The 23,509-nt window shown below is 44.9% G+C and overlaps 1 protein-coding gene across 2 annotated transcripts in view; it reads left to right on the forward strand.

Annotated features, from left to right (window-relative positions):
* Positions 1-1,827: 1,827 nt before the first annotated feature.
* ATP6V0D2 (ATPase H+ transporting V0 subunit d2) overlaps positions 1,828-23,509 on the forward strand; it is a 34,660-nt gene continuing 12,978 nt past the window's right edge. The window contains exons 1-2 of one of the 2 annotated variants that reach the window (XM_053313431.1): positions 1,828-2,040; positions 16,278-16,449. In XM_053313431.1, the coding sequence (XP_053169406.1) occupies positions 1,911-2,040; positions 16,278-16,449 (302 nt within the window). In that variant the 5' untranslated portion in view covers positions 1,828-1,910. Of the gene's footprint in view, positions 2,041-10,905; positions 11,170-16,277; positions 16,450-23,509 lie in introns of those variants that run through there. The other variant, XM_053313432.1, reaches the window with a different exon arrangement.

Raw genomic sequence — 23,509 nt, forward strand, 5'->3', positions numbered from 1 at the left:
GTGTTCAGTAGATGTGGGAGGTGGGGAGGAATCTCTGCATACTTCTAGTGTGTTGAACAACAACAGATCTCTTCACATCTTATGATCAGCATGCATACAATCTGTGTACAGTGTATGCACATACAGTTATTCACACATTATTTATATATGCAGTTATTCACTCACTATAATGAAATGGGGCTGTAGCTCAGTGGCAGAATATCTGCTGTGCATGCAGAAGGCCCCGGACTCAGTCCCTGACATCTCCAAGTAGGACTTGGAGAGAATCCTGCCTGAGACCTTGGAGAGCCACTGCCAGTCTGTGTAGACGATTCTGAGCAAGATGGACCAATGATCTGACACAGAAAGATAAGGCAACTTCCTATGTTCCTATGTAATGTTCAACACATGTGGAGGAGAGCTGGTCTTATGGTAGCAAGTACGACTTGTCCCCTTTGCTAAGTAGGGTCTGCCCTGGTGTGCATTTGAATGGAAGACTACATGTGTGAACACTGGAAGATATTCCCCTTAGGGGATGGGGCCACTCTGGGAAAAGCAGAAGGTTCAAAGTTCCCTCCCTGGCAGCATCTCCAAGATAGGGCAGAGAGAGACTCTTGCCTGAAACCTTGAAGTCTGTGTTGACAGTCTGTGTTGACAATACTAAGTTAGATGGACCAATGACCTGACTTGGTATGAGGCACCCTCCTATGTACAATACTATTATTACTACTACAACAAATATTTATATACCACTTTTCAACCAAAGTTCTCAAAGCGGTTTGCATAGAACAATAAATAATACATAAATAAGATGATCCCCTGTCCCCAAAGGGCTCACAATCTAAAAGGAAACATAAGGCAGATACCAGCAACCGCCACTGGAGGAATGCTGTGCTGGGGTTGGATAGGGCCAGCTGCTCTCCCCCTGCTAAATATATTTCCTATCTCTACTGTGCATTTGAGGGGGCCTGTACACAGGTTCACTTTTAAAGTGAATGTATGTACACCCAAACATGCACATGTTCACACACAGAGAGAGAATATACATGCACACAAGTGCCTGGGTACTAGGGGTGTGCACGGACCGGCTGCTGCGGATCAATCCAAATCTAGACCAAATTCGGATCGAACTGCGTTCCCCAAACTGGTTCAGTCGAAACCACCAACTGGGCCTGTCAGGGTCACTGAACTGGCTCAAACTGGTTCAAAGTGGTTCACAATCGAACCGCTCGAACTGGTCCAGTTTGCAGTGGACTGATTTGCAGTCGAACTAGTCCATGCTCACCCCTACTGTGTACATGTGCACAGGCACCTGTGCACACATAAAACATGTCCAGTGTTGACCAGGAATAGAGGTTCTCCATGAGGAATGGCCACATGCACTTTGAATCATGAAGTCAAGATAATAGCTTTGCACCATTCCTAACTAGTACATACTGATTCTCCCATCTTCAACATTTGTGGGGGCTATATACACACATTGCTCTTGATCCAAACAGTGGGCATAGTGAAAGAAACTTGCAACAACCTGGGGAAGGGAGACCTTTAACTTTTAACTCCACTTTTGAACTGTTTGGCTGTTGGCTTTATCCAGTCAGATCCAAACCACACTGTATGTGTGTGCGTGCATGAGAGAGAGAGAGAGAGAGAGAGAGAGAGAGAGAGTCTGCCCTCTAATCCATCCCTTCTATTGCCCCGTATGTCCTCTTTCTGATAGGGAAGTATTAGATTTGTGTCTGTCTGGTGAGTAGTGCATGTTGTGTAAGCACTATGCAAAGTGCAGTTATGCTGTATTGGAAACAGTGAAACAGGAAGGCAAAGCCACTTAAAGACCAACAGAGTCTACTGACAGCTTGCTGTCCTCTTCTGAAGTCAAACACAAGACTCTGACTTTTCTAAGGACAGAGAAGTAACAAAATCTTTATCCTACCATGCCAGGCTATTCAGAATTTTACTTCAACGTGGACCATGGTTATCTGGAGGGGCTGGTTCGAGGCTTCAAAGGTGGAATCTTGAAGGCTTCAGATTATGTGAACTTGGCGCAGTGTGAAACACTGGAAGGTGAGTTGGTCTGAGCGAAAACCCGCTTTTGGGACCTTTGAAAGTATTGTTGCCTGTAGCTCTGCTTTGCTGGGGGGTGGGGTGGGTAAAATAATCTTGATTTTTGATTAACTACATTTTAATGAAAGAGAATACAATGTTACTGAGAAGAAGAAATAAAAACTGAGATAATCCTTTAAACAGGCAACTGGAATTCCCCTGTATGGAAAGCAGAGACCAACTGGCTGTCTATTGTTTTTCAATTGCTCTGTGGTTTTACTCTTTGTATCTCCACTAGGCAATTCAAATGATGGCATACTGCTGAATTATCAGTAGATGCAGAAAATATTTGCTGGTATCCATTTTATCATGCTAGACGTATAGCATGGTGTAGTGGTTGGACTAGGACCAGGGAGACGCAAGTTCAAATTCAGCCATTAAACTCATGAGTGACTCTGGGACAGTCGTCTCCCAGGCTAACCTATCTCACAAGGTTGTTGGGAGTGTAAATATAACCATGTAGACTACTCTGGGCTTCTTGGAGAAAGAATGGACTATATTTGAAAAGATAAACATAAAATAAAACAACATGGTACCTGCTGTATTATAGTCTAATCCTTCCATCACTACATTAAGCCTTGATTGATTGATTGATTGTTAATTGTATATATCACCTTTCAGAACAAATCCCAAAGTAGTTACAAATTCCAGTTCAATGGGACTAGTGTCTCATGCCCACATATTTGTCCACCAGGGTTACAAGCTGGCTGGGATGTGGCAGTTTGATATGAGATCATCACTCTCTGTTCTCAGTTACGGAAGATGGTTTTTATTACATGTTCCTTCCACCCCATAAAATTGCAGTCCTATCCAAAGAATGTCAAGTGGATTCAGATATAAGGCCTGCTGAGTTCAATGGGACTTGGGCTCCAGTCAACCTTTTGTCCGTAATCATTCTTAGCCCTTTTGGCACTGCATTCTGCAGAGCCTTCACTGTGTTGCATTTTAGAAGCATGTGCTGCGGATATACGTTTCCATTTGCTTGTCACGACAGATCTGACCCTTTGAGCCTATGCAAGAAGCACTTCTCCTCATGCTGCTTGCAAAGTCTGCAAGGAGCACAAAGAGAGAAGAGGAGTCTGCTAGCAACCTTCCCACCTCCCCGCCCTCCGGGCCACTCTCAAAGCTTGCAGGGTTGGTTTTAAAAGGAGGCTGGTCCCCAGGGGTGTCGGGCAGGGCAGCATCCGGTGCTTCATCTCAGGCACCGCAATACGTTCGGCCACCCCTGACTGTAGTTTAGTGGTAGAGCCCATGCTTTACCTGCAGAAGGTCCCAGGTTCACTCCCTGACATTTCCAGGTAGAGCTGGGAGAAACTCCAGCCTGAAGCCTTGGAGAGCCACTGCCCGTCAGTGCAGAAAAGGGGTTCCCAGCCTCTGGTACTCCAGAGGTTGCTGAACTACAACTCCCATCATCCCCAGAAACAATCAATTGTAGCTGGGGGTGATGGGAGTTGTAGTTCAGCAACATCTGGAGTATCAAAGGCTGGGAACTCCTGGGGTAGACAGTCCTGAGCAAGATGGACAACTGGTCTGGCTTGGTATAAGGCAGCATCCTATGCAATTTCCCCTGCCACATGCAGAGGCGTAACTAGGAAAAACGGCGCCCAGGGCAAGCACTGAAATTGCGCCCCCCCCCCGCCCCCCCAACATACATCTGACTGACACACATGTTTCAGAAAACTTTTATTTTAAAAATTTAAAAAATTACCAAAATTACCAAAAATTTCAAAATGCACTACATACTTAGGTTTTTCCTCACAACAACCCTGTGAAGTTGGCTTGTATCTCAAACATCAGAATTATGATGCAATGATTATTATTATGATTATGATGCCACTCCCTCACGCCCTGGTTCTGTTCCTGACTTTCCCTTGTGAGTGACTGTATTTTAACAAAACGAAAACCAAGGACTCCAAAGTAATTCGAGGGACTAGGGTGATAGTGCTAAAGACTCCTTATTCTCCCGCTGTTAAAGAAAGACTCCCCTTTTCCAAAACCGCGCGCTATTTACACCAGAAAAGGTTTCAAATGGAGGGGGAAGCATTTATGCATTTATGCTTTGTTTTATGTTACGATTTCAAAGTTAGAAAAACTATAATAGGGCCATTTTAGAGAAGATATGCACTGCCTTAGTTGCAAATCCTGCTTTTTTGAGATTCCCTGCAATTGAATAAAGCGATAATATACACCTTTGCTATTTAAATTGGTTGGAGAGTATTTATGACAATAAAAAATGAAATGGCATTTCAGATGCAACATTGGTTGCCTAAGACCACTCAGATTTAACTAATCTTCATCACATTGACAAAAAGAGCAATTAAAATTAAAATCCATGACTAAAACCAAACCACTTTGGGGTTGTTTTTAATGAAAGGTGGTATATAAATTTAACAATAAATGTTTAGAAGTATATACTTTCACCCCCTGCCCAACCTACAATTAATTCCAGCTTATTTTCAAAGGGCTTCTAGTTTTATTTACAAATTGCTTGGCAGCACCAATGTTTAAGTAATCGCTAATTGCTCCTAATGATAGTTTTACTTATTGTTAAATTTATATACCACCTTTCATTAAAACATTCTCTGTTCATCTGATTTTCAGTCTGGTTAATTAAATCGGTGGAGGTTTAGACTTTCCTGATGGGCTGAAACAGCTAATCCATTTTGATGACGACATATAATTAAATTAGCTTGCATTACATAGTGAAAAAGTCCAGGAAGAGAGAGATGGGGGGATGTGGAACCCAAGGTTCCACATCCCCCCATCCCTGAACCTTTTCAGTTAAAACGTGGTTAGATTATAGGGGAGGAAGGACTTGAATGAGCAAAAAGGGGAACTGGTTTGGGTGTTCAGGAAGTTGTTCAGAAGAGGGAGTTGTTCAGGAAGTTTGCTCTGGTGCGTGTCCTCCTCTCGACGCATGCGCGTCTGGTGGCGCGGCGGCGGGGCGTGCCGGGGAGTGAGAGTCAGAGACTTGGACTATGAAGACACCGTGGCGCCCAGTGCTGGATGAGCAATGCCAAGGGGGGGGGCGCGCCGGGACCGGGGGAGGGGGACTGCTCTGCAAAAATAAAATAAAATTAAATTTAAAAAAATATTTTTTTTCCCGGCAAATCGGCAGGGGCACTTTTTGGCGCCTCCTGCCAAGTGGCGCCCGGGGCACGTGCCCCCCCTGCCCCCCCTATAGTTATGCCTATGGCCACATGCGAGAGTCAGGATGAGCATGGGAATGGACTTCACCATTGGGGGGCCCATATGGTTCCCCCTTATAGATGTGGGAGCAGATCACAGAGAAGTGGTCCTCCTATGCCACTGGGTTAAAATTTGAACTGAGCCTTAGAGAGACGTGGTTCTTCAGTCCACCAATGCATTATGGACATCTGCTAGAGAAACCATTATTTATGGTGTGCACCATTTATAGTGGACTTCAGCTAAAGGAGAGCAATGACATGACTGTCTCTTGCGGCATCCCATCCAGATATATCTACCTTTCAGGAACAAGCAGGCATCATTCATGGAAAATGAATAAATGCCAGTAAGTGAGTGAATAAGACAGAGCTAGGAAACATCTCAGCTTGACTCAAGTCTTCTTGAAAAAGTCTGTCTGACTCAGTCCCTGCACGTTACAGCTTCCTTAAAATTTACATGTGCTCTATGCAAAACCACAAAAAATTTTTTAAAAAAAACATTTTTATTTCTATCTTTACTGAAAGTTTGGAGCTCCAGCTGAACATGGATAATAATGAAACAACAATTCCTCTTTTCTTCTACCTAAAATGTGGTTCAGACGATAATATTATGTCCTAATGCTAAAAGGGCTGAGAAAGGGCTGTAGAACCACCTGGAGAGCCAGGTTTTTAGCAATCTCTTTTATTTGCTTTTGTCAAAAGTAGTGCCTTAGCCCCACCCTATCTGGCAAGACAAACTCACCTCAGGCCACTTGAGTTCCTTGCTTTCTCTGGCTTTCGCAGTAAGCCCTATATGAGGAAGAAGCTGTTAGCAGGCAATTCAACAACTCCTTGATTGTGTTTTCTTTAAGCTGCTCTCTGCGGGCCAAACGGAACATGATATGGGAGCTCTGTGACTAGAACTGCTGCCTGCTGATGTATTTTTCATTTCTGATGGGCAGATCCAGACAATATGTAAACCAGGCCCACCTACATTCATTAAGGGATGTGAGCATGCTTGTCCCACCCTTCCGCTTGGTACACTTCCCATAACCATTTGAGAGGGGAATTCATCTGAACCAGGGGCAGAGGAGCCTGCCTCTCACAGTGTTTAAGCACTATGCTAAAGTAGCATTTAAAATGTGCATGAAGGGTGGTTTGGATGAACTTCCTTCATGGTTATAAGTCTGCAAGATGGTGTGCATAGGAACATAGGAAGCTCTGCCTTATACTGAGTCAGACCATCTACCATTGGCCAATCTCACTCAGTATTTTCTACACAGACTGGCAGTGGCTTCTCCATGGTTGCTGGCAGGAGTCTCTCTAAGCCCTATCTTGGAGATGCCAGAGAAGGAACTTGGAACCTTCTGCAAGCAAGCATGCAGATTCTATTCCAGAGCGGCCCCATCTCCTGAGGGAATATCTTACAGTGCTCACACATGTCTCCGATTCAAATGCAAACCAGAGTGGACTCTGCTTAGCAAATGGGACAAATCATGCTTGCTACCACAAGACCAGCTCTCCTCCATAGGCCAGCTCTCATCTCCTTTATTGCATGTAGGTGGGCAAGTTCAGACATCTTGTGCAAGCCAACCCAAAAAGCAGCCATGGGTGGCCATTTCTATTGTGAGCACAGCATGGGAACGGGAGGTGGGTCTCCTGCTCTGCAACCCCAATCTATGTTGCCCCTTCCAAAGCTCCACTTTGACATGGAGGGAAGATATTTACATCAGGGAAATGCCTAGAGGAAAAGGCTAACCACCCTCCCCCTGAGCTATGGTTCCAATCCAAATTATCTTCCCCCCACAGCTGGTTTTTGGAAAAGAAAAATATGTCAAAAGTTCAAGTCATAAAACTTCAACACTACAAATTTGTTTAAATTCGGGTGAGCATTACATCACGTCTACCTTTATCCTGACTCTTTCATTTCCTTTGCCTTGGTTTGCCCTGACGCTCCCTCAATCCATTCAGGAGGTTTTTCACACATGCCTCGTATCTGAAGGGCGAATCTGTTTTGCAGATTTGAGGCATTTTAATTTGTGGGATTAGATGGACCATTCCTATAGCCATCAGCACCTCCTTCGCATAGCCATCAGCACCTCCATCAACACCTTCAGAGAAAGCAGAAGTCCCGGAGTTTTTTTCAAAAGCTGCTGGAAATAGAGGATATTTTTACCCTGGGCATAACTCGGGCTAAGCCAGAATTCGCAGCATCCGTTCGGGAAGAATCTAAGTCCTGTCTGTCCTGGTCCCTGATAGCCCACAGGGAGGTCAGATTAAATCCAGCGAATATGTGGACTGGCACACTCCAATCAGGATTGGATTCGGGGGGAGAAGCCCTCTCTGTAAAACCTCCTGGTCTGTTTGTGTATGTATTTGTATTTGTTTATTTCGGCCCAAGGCCAGCATAGGTCTGTTTATGTGATCCTTGAATGTTTGTTCTTAGCTTTCCCCCTCATGCAGCTGTGCTACTCATGTCCTGGCTTGCATCTCACCAGCTCTCTCCATGAAGGAATTCTCAAAGTGTAGGGTGGTGTTGCTGAAGCTCTTAGATCCTCCTGATTCTAATCAGAGTCAGAATTCTAATCTAATCAGGTTGCATATGGTGTTCATATCTGTTTTTCATAGTTCCCTTCGGATGGTAAAATGATCATGCGTGTGCTCATCTCAACAGTTCCGAAGACTGTATCAGAGTAGAGAGCTTATGTTATGACCAAGTATGTCTACAAGTACAGCCACCAGTAGCTATTGCCACAAGGGCAGTGGCTAAAAAAAGGACAGCCACGCTTGAAGAAACTGCTAGTCGCTCAGTGCAAATGTGTGGAGGGGCTGACTCACAGAGTCATCTTCCATGAGATCATGATGTGATTGAGGACAGTTTGTGGGATACATTTTGTGCAAAAGACTTTGAAGATATGAATGAATCTGGTTTACATTGTACGTGGCACCAGCACACACTCCATTCTAGTACTATGTTCATAAACCAGCGTTCCCAGGGGAAGGGCAGACCTGCCATAAGTTTTAGATCACTTATGAAACTATTCCACCATTATCAGTTAATTATTTATATTTCTATACTTATAAAAGTATATATCTATATGCAGCTTACATGGTGTTTCCAGCCCTCCCAGGGACTGACTAGAGCTAGATCTGAGTAGCTTCAGCAATGTTGCCATATCATTTATCCCCAGACTATACCATGAGTCTTCCTCCAAAGCTAAGGGTAATGTTAATCACTTCCTCCACCATTTTATCCTCACAATAACCGGTGAGGCAGATCAGAACCAAAGGTATCAGCTGGCCCAAAATTATCCAGTGAGCTTCATGGCGGAGCAGAAATGTTAACCTGGGATTCTCCATTCTAAGTTCAATGTTTTAGCAACAACACTCAGTTCTGAGTGCAGACAAAAGGATACATGTTTAGAGGTTGTCTCAGGCGAATCTGTGCAATGCCTCCTATCTTGGTAAAGTGCTGGCTACAAGAGCTGGGTAGGACAGTGCTACCCAACCCAGCTCCTCTTTCCCAGATTATTACTTCTTTCTTCTCCAACCTTGCTGTTTCCCTCGCACACAGGGGCATAGGGACAATGGTGCAAGTGGGGTTGACAGTGCTGGGCTGTGGAGGTCTTGGGGGCCTGCCAAAGCACCCCCCTCCCCCAGGGCACCCCTTGCCTCCCTCTGTGGTGTTTCTGGTTAATCCATTCCTTGATCCAGGCCAGCTTTTGAATGGTGCTTTAGTTACTTTTTAGTCCAATCCTGACCTGAAGGCGGGGCTGACCAACAACAAGCAGCAAGAGCATTGAAAGCAGTCTGCACTTGCCTTTCTGTAAATAATATCATTTTCATTAAGCTATTAATATTCTTGATTCTACTCCACTGTGTGCCACAACTTTTGTTCTTCCTCCGGATTCTACATCTCCCGCACCCAGCTGGCAAATGAAGCGCTTGCCAGCTGGGGGTGTGGGGCACACCCCCCCTCCAGTGCTGCCTGGCTAGGGGCTTCTTTCCCTGCTTCGCTCCTAGTGGGGCAGAGAATGAACCCACATACACCCACACCAGTCAGCACTGGAACAAAGGGCTGACTGGGGAGGATTAAGGGTCCAAGCTGAAAGGATACGGATATGGATACAGCAAATATTTATATGCCACTTTTCAACCAAATTTCCAAAGCGGTTTGCATAGAAACAAGCAAGCAAGCAAATATGCACCATCTGTGACCCCTGTGTCGGCATTAGATGCTGGGGGCATGACAAGAATGGGGCACTCAGCCCCATTCCCGATTCTCCCCACTGCATTCCAGACTGGCTGGGAGCTCTTTCCTCTGCACCAAGGGCAGAAACCAGGCTGAGCACACCATTCACGATACTGGCCATGCACCCTGCACTGATGTCAGATGTAGGGGATGTGGTGAGAGTGCACGCATGCCCCAGTTTGCAAGGGGATAGCAGCCGCTAGCACAAGCTTGTCCCCCAGCTACCGGCAAGCTTCCTACAACCCTGTCTAAAACGGGAGCACACCCAGCTCTCAAACTAGCTTAGGACACTTATCCTACCTGATTATATTCATGTGCACTGTATGAATTATCTCCTGGTCATGTTGCTCTGTGTGGCTAGAATTTCCCATGTGTGTTTTTTCCTCCTGAAAAAGAGTAATGGTGCAGTCGGATCCTGGCTGGCTGCATTGAGTCATTTACTTGCATCCCTTTGCTGCTTGTAAGGAGGATATAACCTGTACAGTGTTTTACCAACAGAGCCTTGTTTTCAGTTCCACAGTGCTTTGTTTAACATGCAGTCCTTCCTTAGTTTATACTGGCAAGGTTCAGCCTAGAGCAGAACTAACAGAGACCACATAGGCACACACTGGTGTGGACTTGTATAATTAAACAGAGTGCCAAGGAGCACTCAAAGCATTTGAATGATCCAGTGCCCAGAGTCTGTCCTTGTGTGTGACTTCTAAAGAGAGTTTGGTATGCAGGGAGGCTTCAGTATCAGATACTCTGATCTCTTTTCTCCTCTTTCCAAACCCCATTGCAAGATTTTGCAGAGAAACATAAATCATTGTATGCTCTCAGAATAAATGACCAGGGGATGACCCAACTCACAGAGAGGGCTGTATATCGCTATGGGCCAGCAACTGGAACCAATGCAATGAAAGCCTTATCAGACCATTTTTCATCAGATACGATCTGATGGACTAAAAAATCTCTGATAAGAAAAGCCAATTTGATACAATGCAATGCAATGCAATGCAATACAACAGGGTTCTTCACTGTAAGTCCCAGGGGCCAGTGGCAGCCCACTTCAACCCTAACTGCAGCTCCCTGACTAACTGTTTATTGGGCCTGCGTGAAGCTTTGGCCAAAGCTGAATATTCTGCACAGTCCCCCTGACCATGTGGAGGTGAGAGAGATTCCTGCCTGCAACCTTGCAGAAGCCACTGCCAGTCTGTGAAGACAATACTGAGCTAGATAGACCAATGGTCTGACTCAGTCTATGGCAGCTTCCTATGTCCATTACTGGTGGGGCTCTTTTAAGGGAAACAAAGCCCACTTGAGCCACTGCATCATCTTGAAATTCTTGCATGGAATGCTGGGAACTGTAGTCCTTCCTGATGCTTTCCCTACAGAGTTCTTAAGAGAGGGATCCATCTCTCTTAAAGGGCCCTCCAGCACTGAGAGAAGCACAGTACTGTCTGGAGGTTAACACAGTGGAAAATGGCTCTCACACTGAAAGTTTTTATGCCCAAGTGGCCCCTGCTTGAAGATCACTGCAATAGAATATTGTAGGGCATCATATCAAATTGGTTGGGGATGGGCATGGGGGGCTTAGCTGAAATGAAGAAGCCAGCTCCCTTCTGTCTTCTACATGGAAATCAGCTACCTTCTGGGCAGCCACAGAAACAATGGAATCACCCCACAATCTCCAGGGTAAGGAAGTAACATCATGATTTTTCATCTTTTTCCTAGGTGTCTTCTGGACTATGAGATGTGCAATGCTTAAAGTGTTGCAAAGTGTAATGGAATGAGGCAGTGGTTTGAAACCGCAAGCGCAGCGATTCTCAGGCAGTATTATATGCAATATGACAAGGTTTCGCCCATCCATATTGCCCGTCACAGCAGCGGTTTTTCCAGGCAGGGAGCTTCCATGTTCCACCTCTGGAATGCATCCGCCACCTAAATTTTGGACCAATGCGGTTGTGGGGGGAGAGGGAGATTGCTGATGCAACAGAACTTAAAAAATAAAAATAAAAAAATTCTTGGTGCACTTGCACAAATCCGCCAGCAAGGGGAAGCCCCATTCCAAAACAATGCCCTTTGCCATTGCAAGCTTGTGTAAGGCAAAGATATTTTATCTTTTTAAAAAATCTAGTAGTGGAGAAGGAGGGAGGAGGCAGAGGGGAGGCGCGTGCTCCTCCAGTGAGGGTGAGCAATCTGAAGACATGGAGGGGGGAGCGGGCTGCCTGGGAGAAGGTCTAGTCTCTGTGCCCCCTGCCCCCCAGGCACAAGCAAGAGCGGGCTTTCCCTAATATGGGCTGTCACCACCACCACCGCCGCTTCCAATCCCCAACAGTGCAGGGCTGGCAGAGGGGCTCCAGAAAAGCAGTGGCTTTGCAAGGGGGAGGAGGGGGTGTGAAAGGGAGGGAGGGCAGCCCCCACCCCACATAAAGAGTCCTCTGGAAGGAGAGCAAAATCAGTCTGGTAAAATTATTTCATGGACAGATCTGAGAGGGGCTGTAAAATCAAACAATCCTCGCACTGCTATTGCAATTGGGATGGCACGGAAGTAAATCACACACACACACACACACATATAATTTTACATATTTTAATACCACCCAAAACGTACATCTCTGGGCGGTTTACAACAGAAAAATTAAAATATTAGTTAAAACAAATAAGTGACAACAGAGAAATTAAAACATGGGTTAAAATAAATGATAACAAAAAGCTAAAACATTACAACAATTTAAAATTTTAGAACAATATTTTAAAACAATGTTAAAACTATTAAAATGGTATTTAATTAAAAGCCTGAGTGAACAGATATGTCTTTAAAGATTTTTTTTTAAATTGTCAGAGATGGGGAGGCTCTTTTTTCAGCAGGGAACGTGTTCCAAAGTTTCAGAGCTGCAGTTGAGATTTAGTTCAATGGTGAACAGGGAATGCACTTTTGGCAGAGAAAGGGGTGGAGGAGAGCCTCTTGCCCACTATCACCACCATAAGCAGCGCCTGTCCACCCTCCCTTCTGCCCACCACAAAATAATAATAATAATAACAACAACAACAACAACAATATTGATAATAAAATTCAGCCATCCCAGGTCCTTGCGAAGGACTCAATGTCTGGATAAAACAAACCAGTCAATAACACCTGTCTGGCTATATAAACAAGAAATAATAATAAAATAAATAATATGAAAATATCTGTCCACACTACAAGCATAAATAACGTGACAAACCTCCCTACAATGGAAAAATACATCTACTTTCCTGCAACACTTTTGCCACTTTATAGGGCAATTACGAAAGAATTAAATCCGAAATGGCATGGGAAATATGAACGGTACCCTGCTGACAATGTAACAACATCGATGTCGTAACACAGGCAAAATGGAGGGGCACTTAGTGAACACGTAGCAAAACTGTTACAGCGCTTAATCTGGAAAACGCCCTGATGTAGGAAAAGGGGGGGAAGCCTAGGTCACAGTTGGGAGCAGCCATATTTCCCCCCAGTAACACACCAGAGAAGGGAGGCAACGTTGTGATGTTGCTTCCTTACCTGAGGCACTGTGGGTTGATTTCAGAGAGGAGAAGGCAGAATTTTAAAGTGCTGCTGCTACTCCTTCCTGAAAGGCAGCCAATATCCATGTAGAAGATAGAAGGCAGCCTGCATGAGGAGTTGCTAAATGGATTATTATACAGCACGGGAAGGACAGTTCCACTCCTGATCTTCAGCTTTAGATAACTGATATGTATTCCTGTTGGCATTTGAATTGGTTTTCTTTCAATGGAATGGCAAAGAAGAGGAGTTTTTAGCAATCTGATCTAATTTTAATGAACGCAGTTTAATGAGGAAAATCCTTGGAAGGTACCCCCCGTATTAAAATTACTATTATTATGTCATTATTATGTAAATGGTTAAGGCTTTCCCCCTCCTTTTTTGTCTCTATTTTTTCTTTTGTATTTTACTATGTTATTGTTCCTATAGATGATGATGATGATGATTTGTTTGTTTAGTTGAAATAAAGGGGGGAGGGAATTGTCTCACCCTGTCCCTAATGCATCCAACATATCCGATTATATCAGCTTGATTCAATGCATCCCCCAACTGCATCATCGGCACGATGCAATAATTGCCAGTAATGGATGAGAACTGATTCCAATACCAATACTTTTGGGGAGGTACAGCCCTATCAATTAAAGTACAGGAAGCCCCCAACATGCAAATGGGTTGTGTTCCAAAAGTTTATTTGTAAGTTGGATGTTCACAACTTGTAATGCATATAGTTCTGATAAGGGACAACTTGTTTGTACTGTATGTGTGGGTTGGTTTTTGTAAGCTGAGGACTTCATTAATTTAATACATTATGGAGCTTTGTTTGTAAGTACGGGTCATTTGGGTGTTTGTAACTTGGGGAGTTACTGTATTTTTAATCGAGTGATGTGTATGTGTATGTGCATGCTTGTGAATCTATGCATCCAAAACACACTGCATCTTCCTTTGAAATCCTTGCCAGTGAAGGCCAAGCTGTTTAGATGCTGCAGCAATGTCCCTAAGTACAGCAGTACTATATTTTATTTTTATTCATTTTGAATTATTTTATTGTAATTCACTTATATGAGTGAATTACAATTGTTTATAGTGGAGAAATGAAATACAATAAGTATGCTTGGAAATGCCATTGGAGTTAGGGAAAACTATGCCTCCTGATCCTAACAATTCCACCACTGATAATCATGCTGTTGAGAATCAATCTCTACTAGCATAGTTTCCCCCTGGATCTGGTTTCTTGGTCATGCTAGAGTGTGATGGAATGCTTGGAACTAGCTTTACTAAATATAGTTAATCTGCTGGTTACATCATGGTGTGTTTTCACACTGCAAGGATAAGATAGGATAGGATAGGATAGATATTTGAAACAGACATGTCCTACTTGCCAAAGATAGAACAGGATTATGAAACACATAAATTAAATAAAATGTATAGTAAAGTCAGCTTTGCTTTCACACCACGAGGATCAGATAGGATACAGACATTCAGAGGCGTAACTAGGGAAAACGGTGCCCGGGGCAAGCACTGAAATTGTGCCCCCCCCCGCCGTCCCCCCAACATACATCTGACTGACACACATGTTTCAGAAAACTTTTATTTTAAAAATTTAAAAAATTACAAAAATTACCAAAAATTTCAAAATGCACTACATACTTAGGTTTTTCCTCACAACAACCCTGTGAAGTTGGCTTGTATCTCAAACATCAGAATTATGATGCAATGATGATACATACTACATTATACTTAGGTTTTTCCTCACAACAACCCTGTGAAGTTGGCTTGTATCTCAAACATCAGAAGTATGATGCAATGATGATTATGATTATGATGCCCCTCCCTTACGGCGCCCAGTGCTGGATGAACAATGCCAATGGGGGGGGCGCGCCGGGACCGGGGGAGGGGGACTGCTCTGCAAAAAAAATAAAAATAAAAATAATCTTTTTTTCCCGGCAAATCGGCAGGGGCACTTTTTGGCACCCCCTGCCAAGTGGCGCCCGGGGCACGTGCCCCCCTGCCCCCCCTATAGTTACGCCTATGCAGACATTTCCTAGTTGCCAAGGATAGCAGGATAGGTTATATGAAACACATAAGTAAAATGTATAAGCCTGCTTTTACTAGTGTGTCTTACAATCATATGATAAGAACATCATTGTGGTAGCTTAATCCTGACAAGGTGTGGACACAAACAACTCAATGAAGTTATTACATGCTAAATAAGGTTGTTGAATTGTCACTGGGTTGAGTGATTTTACTCTCTGCTTCTTGTGTCTGGGGTCTGGATTTGATGTGTTGAACTAGATCTGCCTGTGTGCTTGCTGCAGCAGCTTTATAATACCTGCTCAGTATGCACACTTGCAAATAAAGAGTTTTCTCCAGATCCTTTAAGCCTCTGGTACTCTCTGTTCAAAAGGACCCTCTAAAGGCTGCTTCCGGTTCAGGAAATGGAGAACGAAACAATAGGGAGCGGGTAGAATATCCCCACAGCCACCTAATGGTGCATTGGGGAAATGATTGACTAACAAACAGAAAATTGCCAGTTCGAATCCCCGGGCAGCAGAGATATAGGAAGATGCTGAAAGGCATCATCTCATTCTGCACGGCAGGAGGCAATGGTAAACCCTTCTGTATTCTACCAAAAAAAAAACCCGTAGGGCTCTGTGGGCGCCAGGAGTCAAAATTGACTTGACAGCACACTTTACTTAGAATGTCCCCATCACACTCCAGCAATTCAAGATGCATCCATAGATTGCTTTGTTTGTTTGTTGCTTTTTCTTGTGTATAAAAATGTATGAAAAGCGGAACTTTAACTTCTCTTGATTATTTGAAAAGCCAGAATGACTTAGGTCCGGGTCACCTGAGAGAGCGCCTTGCTCTACAAGATCCCCACTGCTTATTAAGATCATCAGGAGGGGTCCGTCTTTGGGTGCCACAAGTTCATCTGTGGCAACCTGGGATGGGCCTTCTCAGTTGTCATCCCTGGGTTGTGGAACGCACTCCCCATGGATATAAGAGGATTATCTTCCCTGGAGGCCTTCAGGACACCATCTTTTAAGCCTGGCTTTTAATGATATCTAGTTTTAATTTTAATTTTAAAATTAATCTAGTTTAAATGTGTTTTTAAATTTTAATTTTTGCTTTATTATGTTTTAATGTAAACCACCCTGAGCCTCTTTAGGAAGGGTGGTATTTAAACAGAATGCATAGATGGATGAATAAATAAAGTAAATTTGCAGAAAACAAATCTGTTTCACTTCTGTTTTAGACCTGAAGTTACATCTGCAAACCACAGACTACGGAAACTTTCTAGCTAATGAAACTGGCCCCCTCACAGTTTCCACCATTGATGACAAACTAAAAGCCAAACTCCTTGCAGAATTTCAGTATTTTAGAAACCACGCCTTTGAACCACTTTCCACATTCCTAAACTATATTACGTAAGTACAGTTCATGGCTCAAAGTATAAAATTGCCAATAAACAATGGAATAAGATAAAGCCAATATACTGATAGATACTGGAACATATACTTTTTTACTGTATAAATTATAGGAAGGGAGAAACCCTCCAAATTATCTCAAGTTTACTCATTTTTAGAAAGGTGCCTTTAAATGGTGAAAGAGTCATACCCACATATTTCTTCTTATGAATATTAAGTGCCTTTCCTATCGCTGTAGATCTGTTTTATCACATCGGGCAGAGGTTCCCAACCTTGGGTCCCCAGATGCTGTTGGACTACAATTCCCATCATCCCAATCCACAACAACCTGGATGGGCATGATGGGAGCTGTAGTCCAACGACATCTCGGACCCAGGGCTGGGACATAGGGAAATATGAGTAACCATGGAAGAATTACAGGGATTTTTTCCCCACTTCATGGTGACATTCCTTTTAAACTTATCCTCACTGTTTAGAAATTGGTTTATAAAATCAGTGTGGTGTCAGCTTAGATATGGGCTCAGCCAGTTGTTAGAGAGTTTGGAGGGGAAATTTCTTTATCTACCCGAGCTGCAGTGGAAGTGCACAGGTAAGGAGAACACTGCTAATTAATATTGTCCAGAGTCATGGAATTAAAGTTCTAGATAAAGTAGTTTGTTTAGGAAATCCATCAGGGAGATAGCTTAAGGCCTACATGCCTTGCTGCTAGCTACATACAGGAAGAGGGGAAGGGAAAATATGGAAAACACCCCCCCCCTCCAGGTGAGGGAATAAAACCTGACACTATCAGTCTAACAAGGGGGAAGTAGAGCAGAGAAAGCGTAGTCAGAGAGGGGATTTCCTTGCTCACTGTCTCTACCTCTAATGGTCAATAGGGTTGCTGGTGCTAAGAGTTGCAGGAGAGGAATTGCATCTCCAGCAACAGCTGTATAACCCTGTTAGGGCCTCTTGGCATGGGGCAGCTGCAGTTTTCATTCAGCCCAAGTTTACTTTCAGATATTTTGTCATAGGCTGAGACAGCCATGTGAATGCTGAGGGCATGTGCCGAAGTCAGCAAAGGTTGCCTCTTGGCACACCAACTTGAGTTCATGGAAAGCAGTGCTTGCCAAGGCATGCCAGAAGCTAATCCGGGTACATTAGAACATAAGAAGAGTCTTGGTGGATCAGACCCAAAGCCTGTCTAGTCTAGCCTCCTGTTTACTCCAGTAGCCAACGAGATGCCTCTGGGAATCCCACAAGCAGGAGATTAAAGCCTGCCTCCTTTCCTGTCATTGCTTCCCTGCAACTGGTATTCAGAAGCATCCTGCCTCTGAGCCTGGAGGTAGCAAGTAGCCATTATGACTAGTAGTCATTGGACCGGGTCTCATGATCAGTGAGACCCAGTTTCTTCCAGTGAGCGGGGAGAGTGGGCTAAGCCCGCTCTCCCCACACACGAGCGCAGAGGGAGCCCTGGGTGCGGCCGCCGACTCGATTGCTGGCTCCGTGACAGAGCCAGCGGGGGCTGGGGAGCTCGGGGGCCGCGCAGCCCCCGGAAGCCCCAGTATGCCCTGCATGAGTGGTCAGGGCATACTGGGGAGACCCCCGGAGCTGGGAGGCGGCTTTTCGCCTTCCCTCCGGGGGTCTACTCACGAGTAGTCACGGTGCAGAGCCACGCCGCAGCTACTCACGATCAGAGAGCCCGGTTTTGCAGAGCGCTCGCTCTGCAAACCTGGGCTAAGGGCAGGGGTACTTGAGCGGGTTAACCGCTCGAGAACCACTGCGCTCGCAGCCAAGCCTGGTGGTTCTTACGATCGGCAAAAATCGGGCTAGGCTCTCCTATTCCGATTTTTGCCGATCGTCAGAATAGCCCCATTGATAGATTTGTCTTCCATGAAATTATATAACCCTCTTTTAAAATTATCCAAGCTAGTGCCCTAACCACATTCCATGGTTAAAAAAATAAAAATAAATCCATAGACTTACTATGTGCCTTGTGAAGAAGAATTTCTTTTTGTCTGCTCTAAATTTCCTGCCAATTATGGTCATCCCTCGCCAACCTCAAGTTTCCCAATGGCGGTTTTAAGTATCTGCAACTGGGAAGTTGTGGCAGGTCTTGCCAACCGTGACCTGAGTATCTGCGGTTTGGTGAGATTTTTTGTTGAGGGGTTGTTGGCAATGTTGGGGGGTAGTCTGCAATTTTCAGGGCTCGGTGGGTGATTTTGGGGGCTCAGGGGTGATGGAGGGCTTCATGAATGATTTTGGGAGGGTCAGGGGTGATTTTGGCGGGTCCTCTTCACTCCTCTTACAGGCTCATGGCAATTTGGGGGGATTTGGAGGGATCCCCCCCTTTTTAACTGTGTTTTGCAGTCCTTTCACAACTGCGATTCCCCTAACTCCCTGAGACTATTCCCACGATCCCTGGAAAGTGGGCTAAGGGAGCTTAGCCTGATTTCCAGGGATTGTGGGAACCACCGGGCTTGCAGGCGAGCCCAGTGTTCCCAAGGCAACTAGCCCACCTAATTCCCCCTCCCCTTAAATGAGGTTAACAGAGCGAGTGCTCCATTAACCCCCCGACCCCCGACCAAGAGGCTGCAAGCAACCTCCTGGTCTCGGGGGTTTCTCCAGGATGCCCTGTGCACTTGCGCGGGGCATCCTGGAACTTCTGGGGGCCATGTGGCCCCTGATCCATGCAGCCCCCACCGGCTCCGTGATGGAGCCGGCAGTTGTGTGGGCGGCCAATCTGGTCACCCATGGCTGCCTTTTGATTGTCTGCGGTGACCGCAGACCCGGAAGAAGATCTTCTCACCGATCATGAGAAGAGCTTCCCTGTTTGCCATTGATTTCAATGGCTCGCCAACCATGAGGTTTTCCTGGAATTGAACCCTTGTGGTTGGCGAGGGGTCTGTAGTTTCATCAGCTGACACCTGGTTCCAGTGTTGTGACAGAGGGTGAAAATCAGTCTCTCTCCAATCTCTCAACACTATGCATAATTTTACCCCTATAGTGTCTTCCCTTAGTCACCTTTTCTCTAAACTAAAAAGCCCCAACCGTTGTAACTTTTCTTTGAAAGGAAGGTGCTTCTACCCCTGACCATTTTGATTGTCCTCTTCTGCACTTTTTCCAGTTCTATAATATCTTTTTGAGATATGGTAGCCAGAACTGTACACAGTACCCCAAATGTGGCCACACCATAGATTTGTGTAATGGCATTATAATATTAACATTTTTGTTTTCAGTTCTCTTCCTAATGATGTTTAGCATGGAATTTGCCTCCCCGCCCCTCCACAGCTGCCACACACTTAGTCAACATTTTCACTGAGCTGTACACCCCAACCCCAATATCTCTTTCCTGGTTAGTCACGAACATCTCTGACCCCATCAGTGTATATGTGAAGTTCAGATTTTGAGGCAGATTTCAGTGTATGCCATATCAGCAATTACATGAGCATCTCAACCTGTCACAGCCAGAGCTTAGAATTAGCATGAGACCACTGAAACAATTGTGAGAATTGACCCCTACTTTCACTCAACCTCAGTTTGAGGGAAAATGAGAAATAAGATTTCCTATGTCATAGGAAGAATGAAATACTTGGCCGGTTCAGATGATACAGCCCCTGGCACTCACATTTAAGAAGGGGAGATGCCAAGAGTGCACCTTTCAAGGAGGAGAGGTGGTCTTGTGATAGCAAGCATGAATTGTCCCCTTTGCAAAGCAGGGTTCACCCTGGTTTGCATTTGAATGGGTAACTACATGTGAGTGTGGCACTGTCTGCTGTAAGATATTCTCCTTAGGGGATGGGGTCATAGTTCAGTAGTAGAGCATCTGCTTGCATGCAGAAAGTCCTGGGTTCACGGTCTTGGTTCACACACCCTGGCATCTCCAGGTAGGCCTGAAAAAGAGAGAATGAGGTGGGTCTCACGATCACAGAGACCCACCTGGGAAGGGTGAGTGGAGAGAGCGGGCTTAACCCGCTCTCCCCGCACACGAGCAGACAGTCTGCTCTGGGCGGCCAAAGCAGCCGCCCACATGACTGCCGGCTCTGTTACGGAGCTGGCGGGTGCTGGGGGGAGCAGCTCCAGCATGTCCTGTGCGACTGCGCAGGGCATGCTGGAGAGACCCCCCAGAGCCGGGAGGCGGCTTTTTGCCTCCCCTCTGGGGGAGTCTACTCGTGAGTAGCAGTGGCAACTCACGATTGCTAAAACCAGGTTTAAGCACCAGGCTACAGAAGTGGGTGACCGCTTAGGAACCACCGGGCTCATAGCTGAGTCCGGTGGTTCTCACGGACTGCAAAAATCGGGCTAGTCTCCCTTAGCCCAATTTTTGCAGACAATGTGAATAGCCTCTTTACTGAGTTAGATGGACCAATGGTCTGACTTGATAGAAGGCAGCTTCCTAGGTTTCTTGTCACCCCTGGAAGACACCATACGTGTGATCATTATCTAGACCCAGGAAGACGTACTATGGCAAAGAGATCTTTCAGAACCTCAAAATCTGTTTCAAAGTCTGCCTTGATAGAATTTAGTCTCTGGCAGAATTGCTACATCCCTAATGTAATGATGGCTCTCGCCTCATCCTCCTATGTAACTCACCTTCATATTCCCATTTATAACATGTTCATTACATGTAAAGAGAATAAGGATATATTCAGGAGAAATAATTCCTGTGTGGAAATATTTCCTTTAAAGTGAACAATTCTTTGAACACCTTTAGTTAGCTTCACTTTTTAATAGAGCTCATAAGAGAGCATTGCTCAACCCTCAATGAATGGATATTGCATAGTGGATAGTTTTCCAAAATATGTATTTTATGCTAACAAAGAATGGTCAACAGTAAGGCTGATCTGTAAGTGAATTCAATAAGTTAATCAGAGATCCAAGACCTATATATATAGACACATTATCCATTAGCAATATCTTTCCCTGGTCTGAAGTAAATGCTTATGGTGTTTGCCCATTTATCTGTTAATGCACTTAGGCACCATTGTAATATTAAGCTTCTTAGCTTCCTTTGAAGTACTGTTTCTTTTAGCTCAACAATGAAATAATCATTGATTTCTTTATATGGGATTGTTTGAGTTGATTTTGTGCCTGAATTCATTAACTATTCCCTGTGTGTTACGAGAGTGAACAAAGAAAAGTAGCAGAACTGTCTAACGAGAAATAGACGTCTCACCTGTAGGGATGTGCACAAAGGGTCTCTTGCACATCTCGGGGCGGGGGGCGGTGGACAGCGGGCACTTTAAAAGGAGGAAGGCGAGTCTCACCTGCCCCTCCATGGCCCCTCCACTGTCTCCCGCCGCCCCAGTGCGGCACTGTCAAGATTAAAAGCCACACGCACAGCTACAAGGCTCCTCCCAGCATACGAAACAAGTGAATAGGGAAGTGCACAAAGCGTTTCGGCGCCTCTATTCCGAGGCGCCAAGATGCTTCAAGCTGCCCCTGCTAAATTGTTTTGGTGGGGGCAAGAGGGCGCTATAAAAGGAGGAAGGCAGGTCTTACATGCCCCTCCGTGGCCCCTCTGCTGCCCCCTGCCAGCCCAGCGCAGCACTCTCAGGAATAAATGCCACACATGCAGCTACAGGGCTCCTCTCAGCAGCCTGTGAGCAGTGTCAACATGGAAATGGCACCTGCGCATTCTCAGATGCCATTTCCATGCCAAAACTGCCCCACAGACTTCTGGGAGGAGCCCTGTAGCTGCCCGTTGCCCATTTAAAGTGCCCGCTGCCCATTTAACCCCAGCAGCGCTGGGCTGGGTTGGTGGTGGGGAGGAGCAGCAGAGGGGCTATGGAGGGGCAGGTAAAACCTGCCTTCCTCCTTTTAAAGTGTTGGGAATTCTCTCTGATAGGAGAAACCCTTTTTCATTATAGCAGAGTGCACAGAGGCACAACACAGCGGAATTTAGTTAGGCATGCATGTATGCTGAGAGTAAAGTAACTTGGAGCCAGTTCATAGTTTCAAATCAATATAAGTGGTATTTATTAGAGAACTCCATTCTAGATAGGAAAGTGAGGAGATAGAATCTCTAATCTATCTATCTAGCTGGATGCAGATGGATTCTGCATCTCTGCACACATGGTGCAGGGGAAAGGAGCTTGTATGTTGCAAGGTAGAGGGAAAGGAAGAAGGGAAGAGAGGAAATGACAAGGCAGGAAGTAAGTAAGTCCCTGAGATTAGCAATCTACATACTGTATCAAAGGGATAGTGTCAGAGCAGTAGAGAAGGGATGACCAATGTCTTGACCCTCTAGCCCTCTGAGTCTGTCCCCCTATGTCATTGAGATAAGAGACAGTGCATAGTCCTTCACTTCCAACATAGAGCGCCTGCTTGCCCCTGCCAAAACAATTCGACAGGGACAGCTTGAAGCATTTGGGCACCTCGAAATAGAGGTGCCAAAAACACTTCGTGCATATCTCTATTCACCTGCTTAGTATAATAATTCCATATTAAACTTCCTCATATACTATTTGTATACACATTCACTGGCTTTCTCTGTTAGGCCTGTTAATGGAACATCAAGGGCAAATTCATATTTTGTATAGCAAACATGTCTCCCAGTGACTGTGACCATTATAAAGTACAATGGATGAATAAGTGTCCTTGAAGACATAAGGATACACACCAGTCAGTCTGATGTGTGTGTCAGATATATGTTGATATCTCATGTGTGGCAGCTATGACATATCTCTCCTTTCTACACACAATTCAATGGCCTTCCTTTTTAATGGGCTTTTACTCTAATGCAGGGCTGCACAGCTTCAGCCCTCTAGTTGCTTTTGACTACAACTCCCATCATACCCAGCCACAGGGGCCAATAGTTGAGATATGATGGGAATTGTAGTCCAACATCTGCCAGAGGGCCAAAGTTGTGCAGTCATGCTCTAAAGGAGGACACTTGGTTTCTCCTAGTATTGGCTGTATTTTATTGAATCGCAGCCTTTTTTTTTTTTAATCTGCCACTGTTTCTGTCTGATTTTGATACTGTTTTTATTGTTCAGTTGGCTGTTTAATTTATTGTTTTAATTTGTAAGCTGCCTTGAGCAGTTTATAATGGAAAGCTGAAGTATACATTTAAAAATAAATA

The sequence above is a fragment of the Hemicordylus capensis genome, chromosome 4 (genome assembly GCF_027244095.1).
Source record: "Hemicordylus capensis ecotype Gifberg chromosome 4, rHemCap1.1.pri, whole genome shotgun sequence".
Classification (NCBI taxonomy): Eukaryota; Metazoa; Chordata; class Lepidosauria; order Squamata; family Cordylidae; genus Hemicordylus; species Hemicordylus capensis.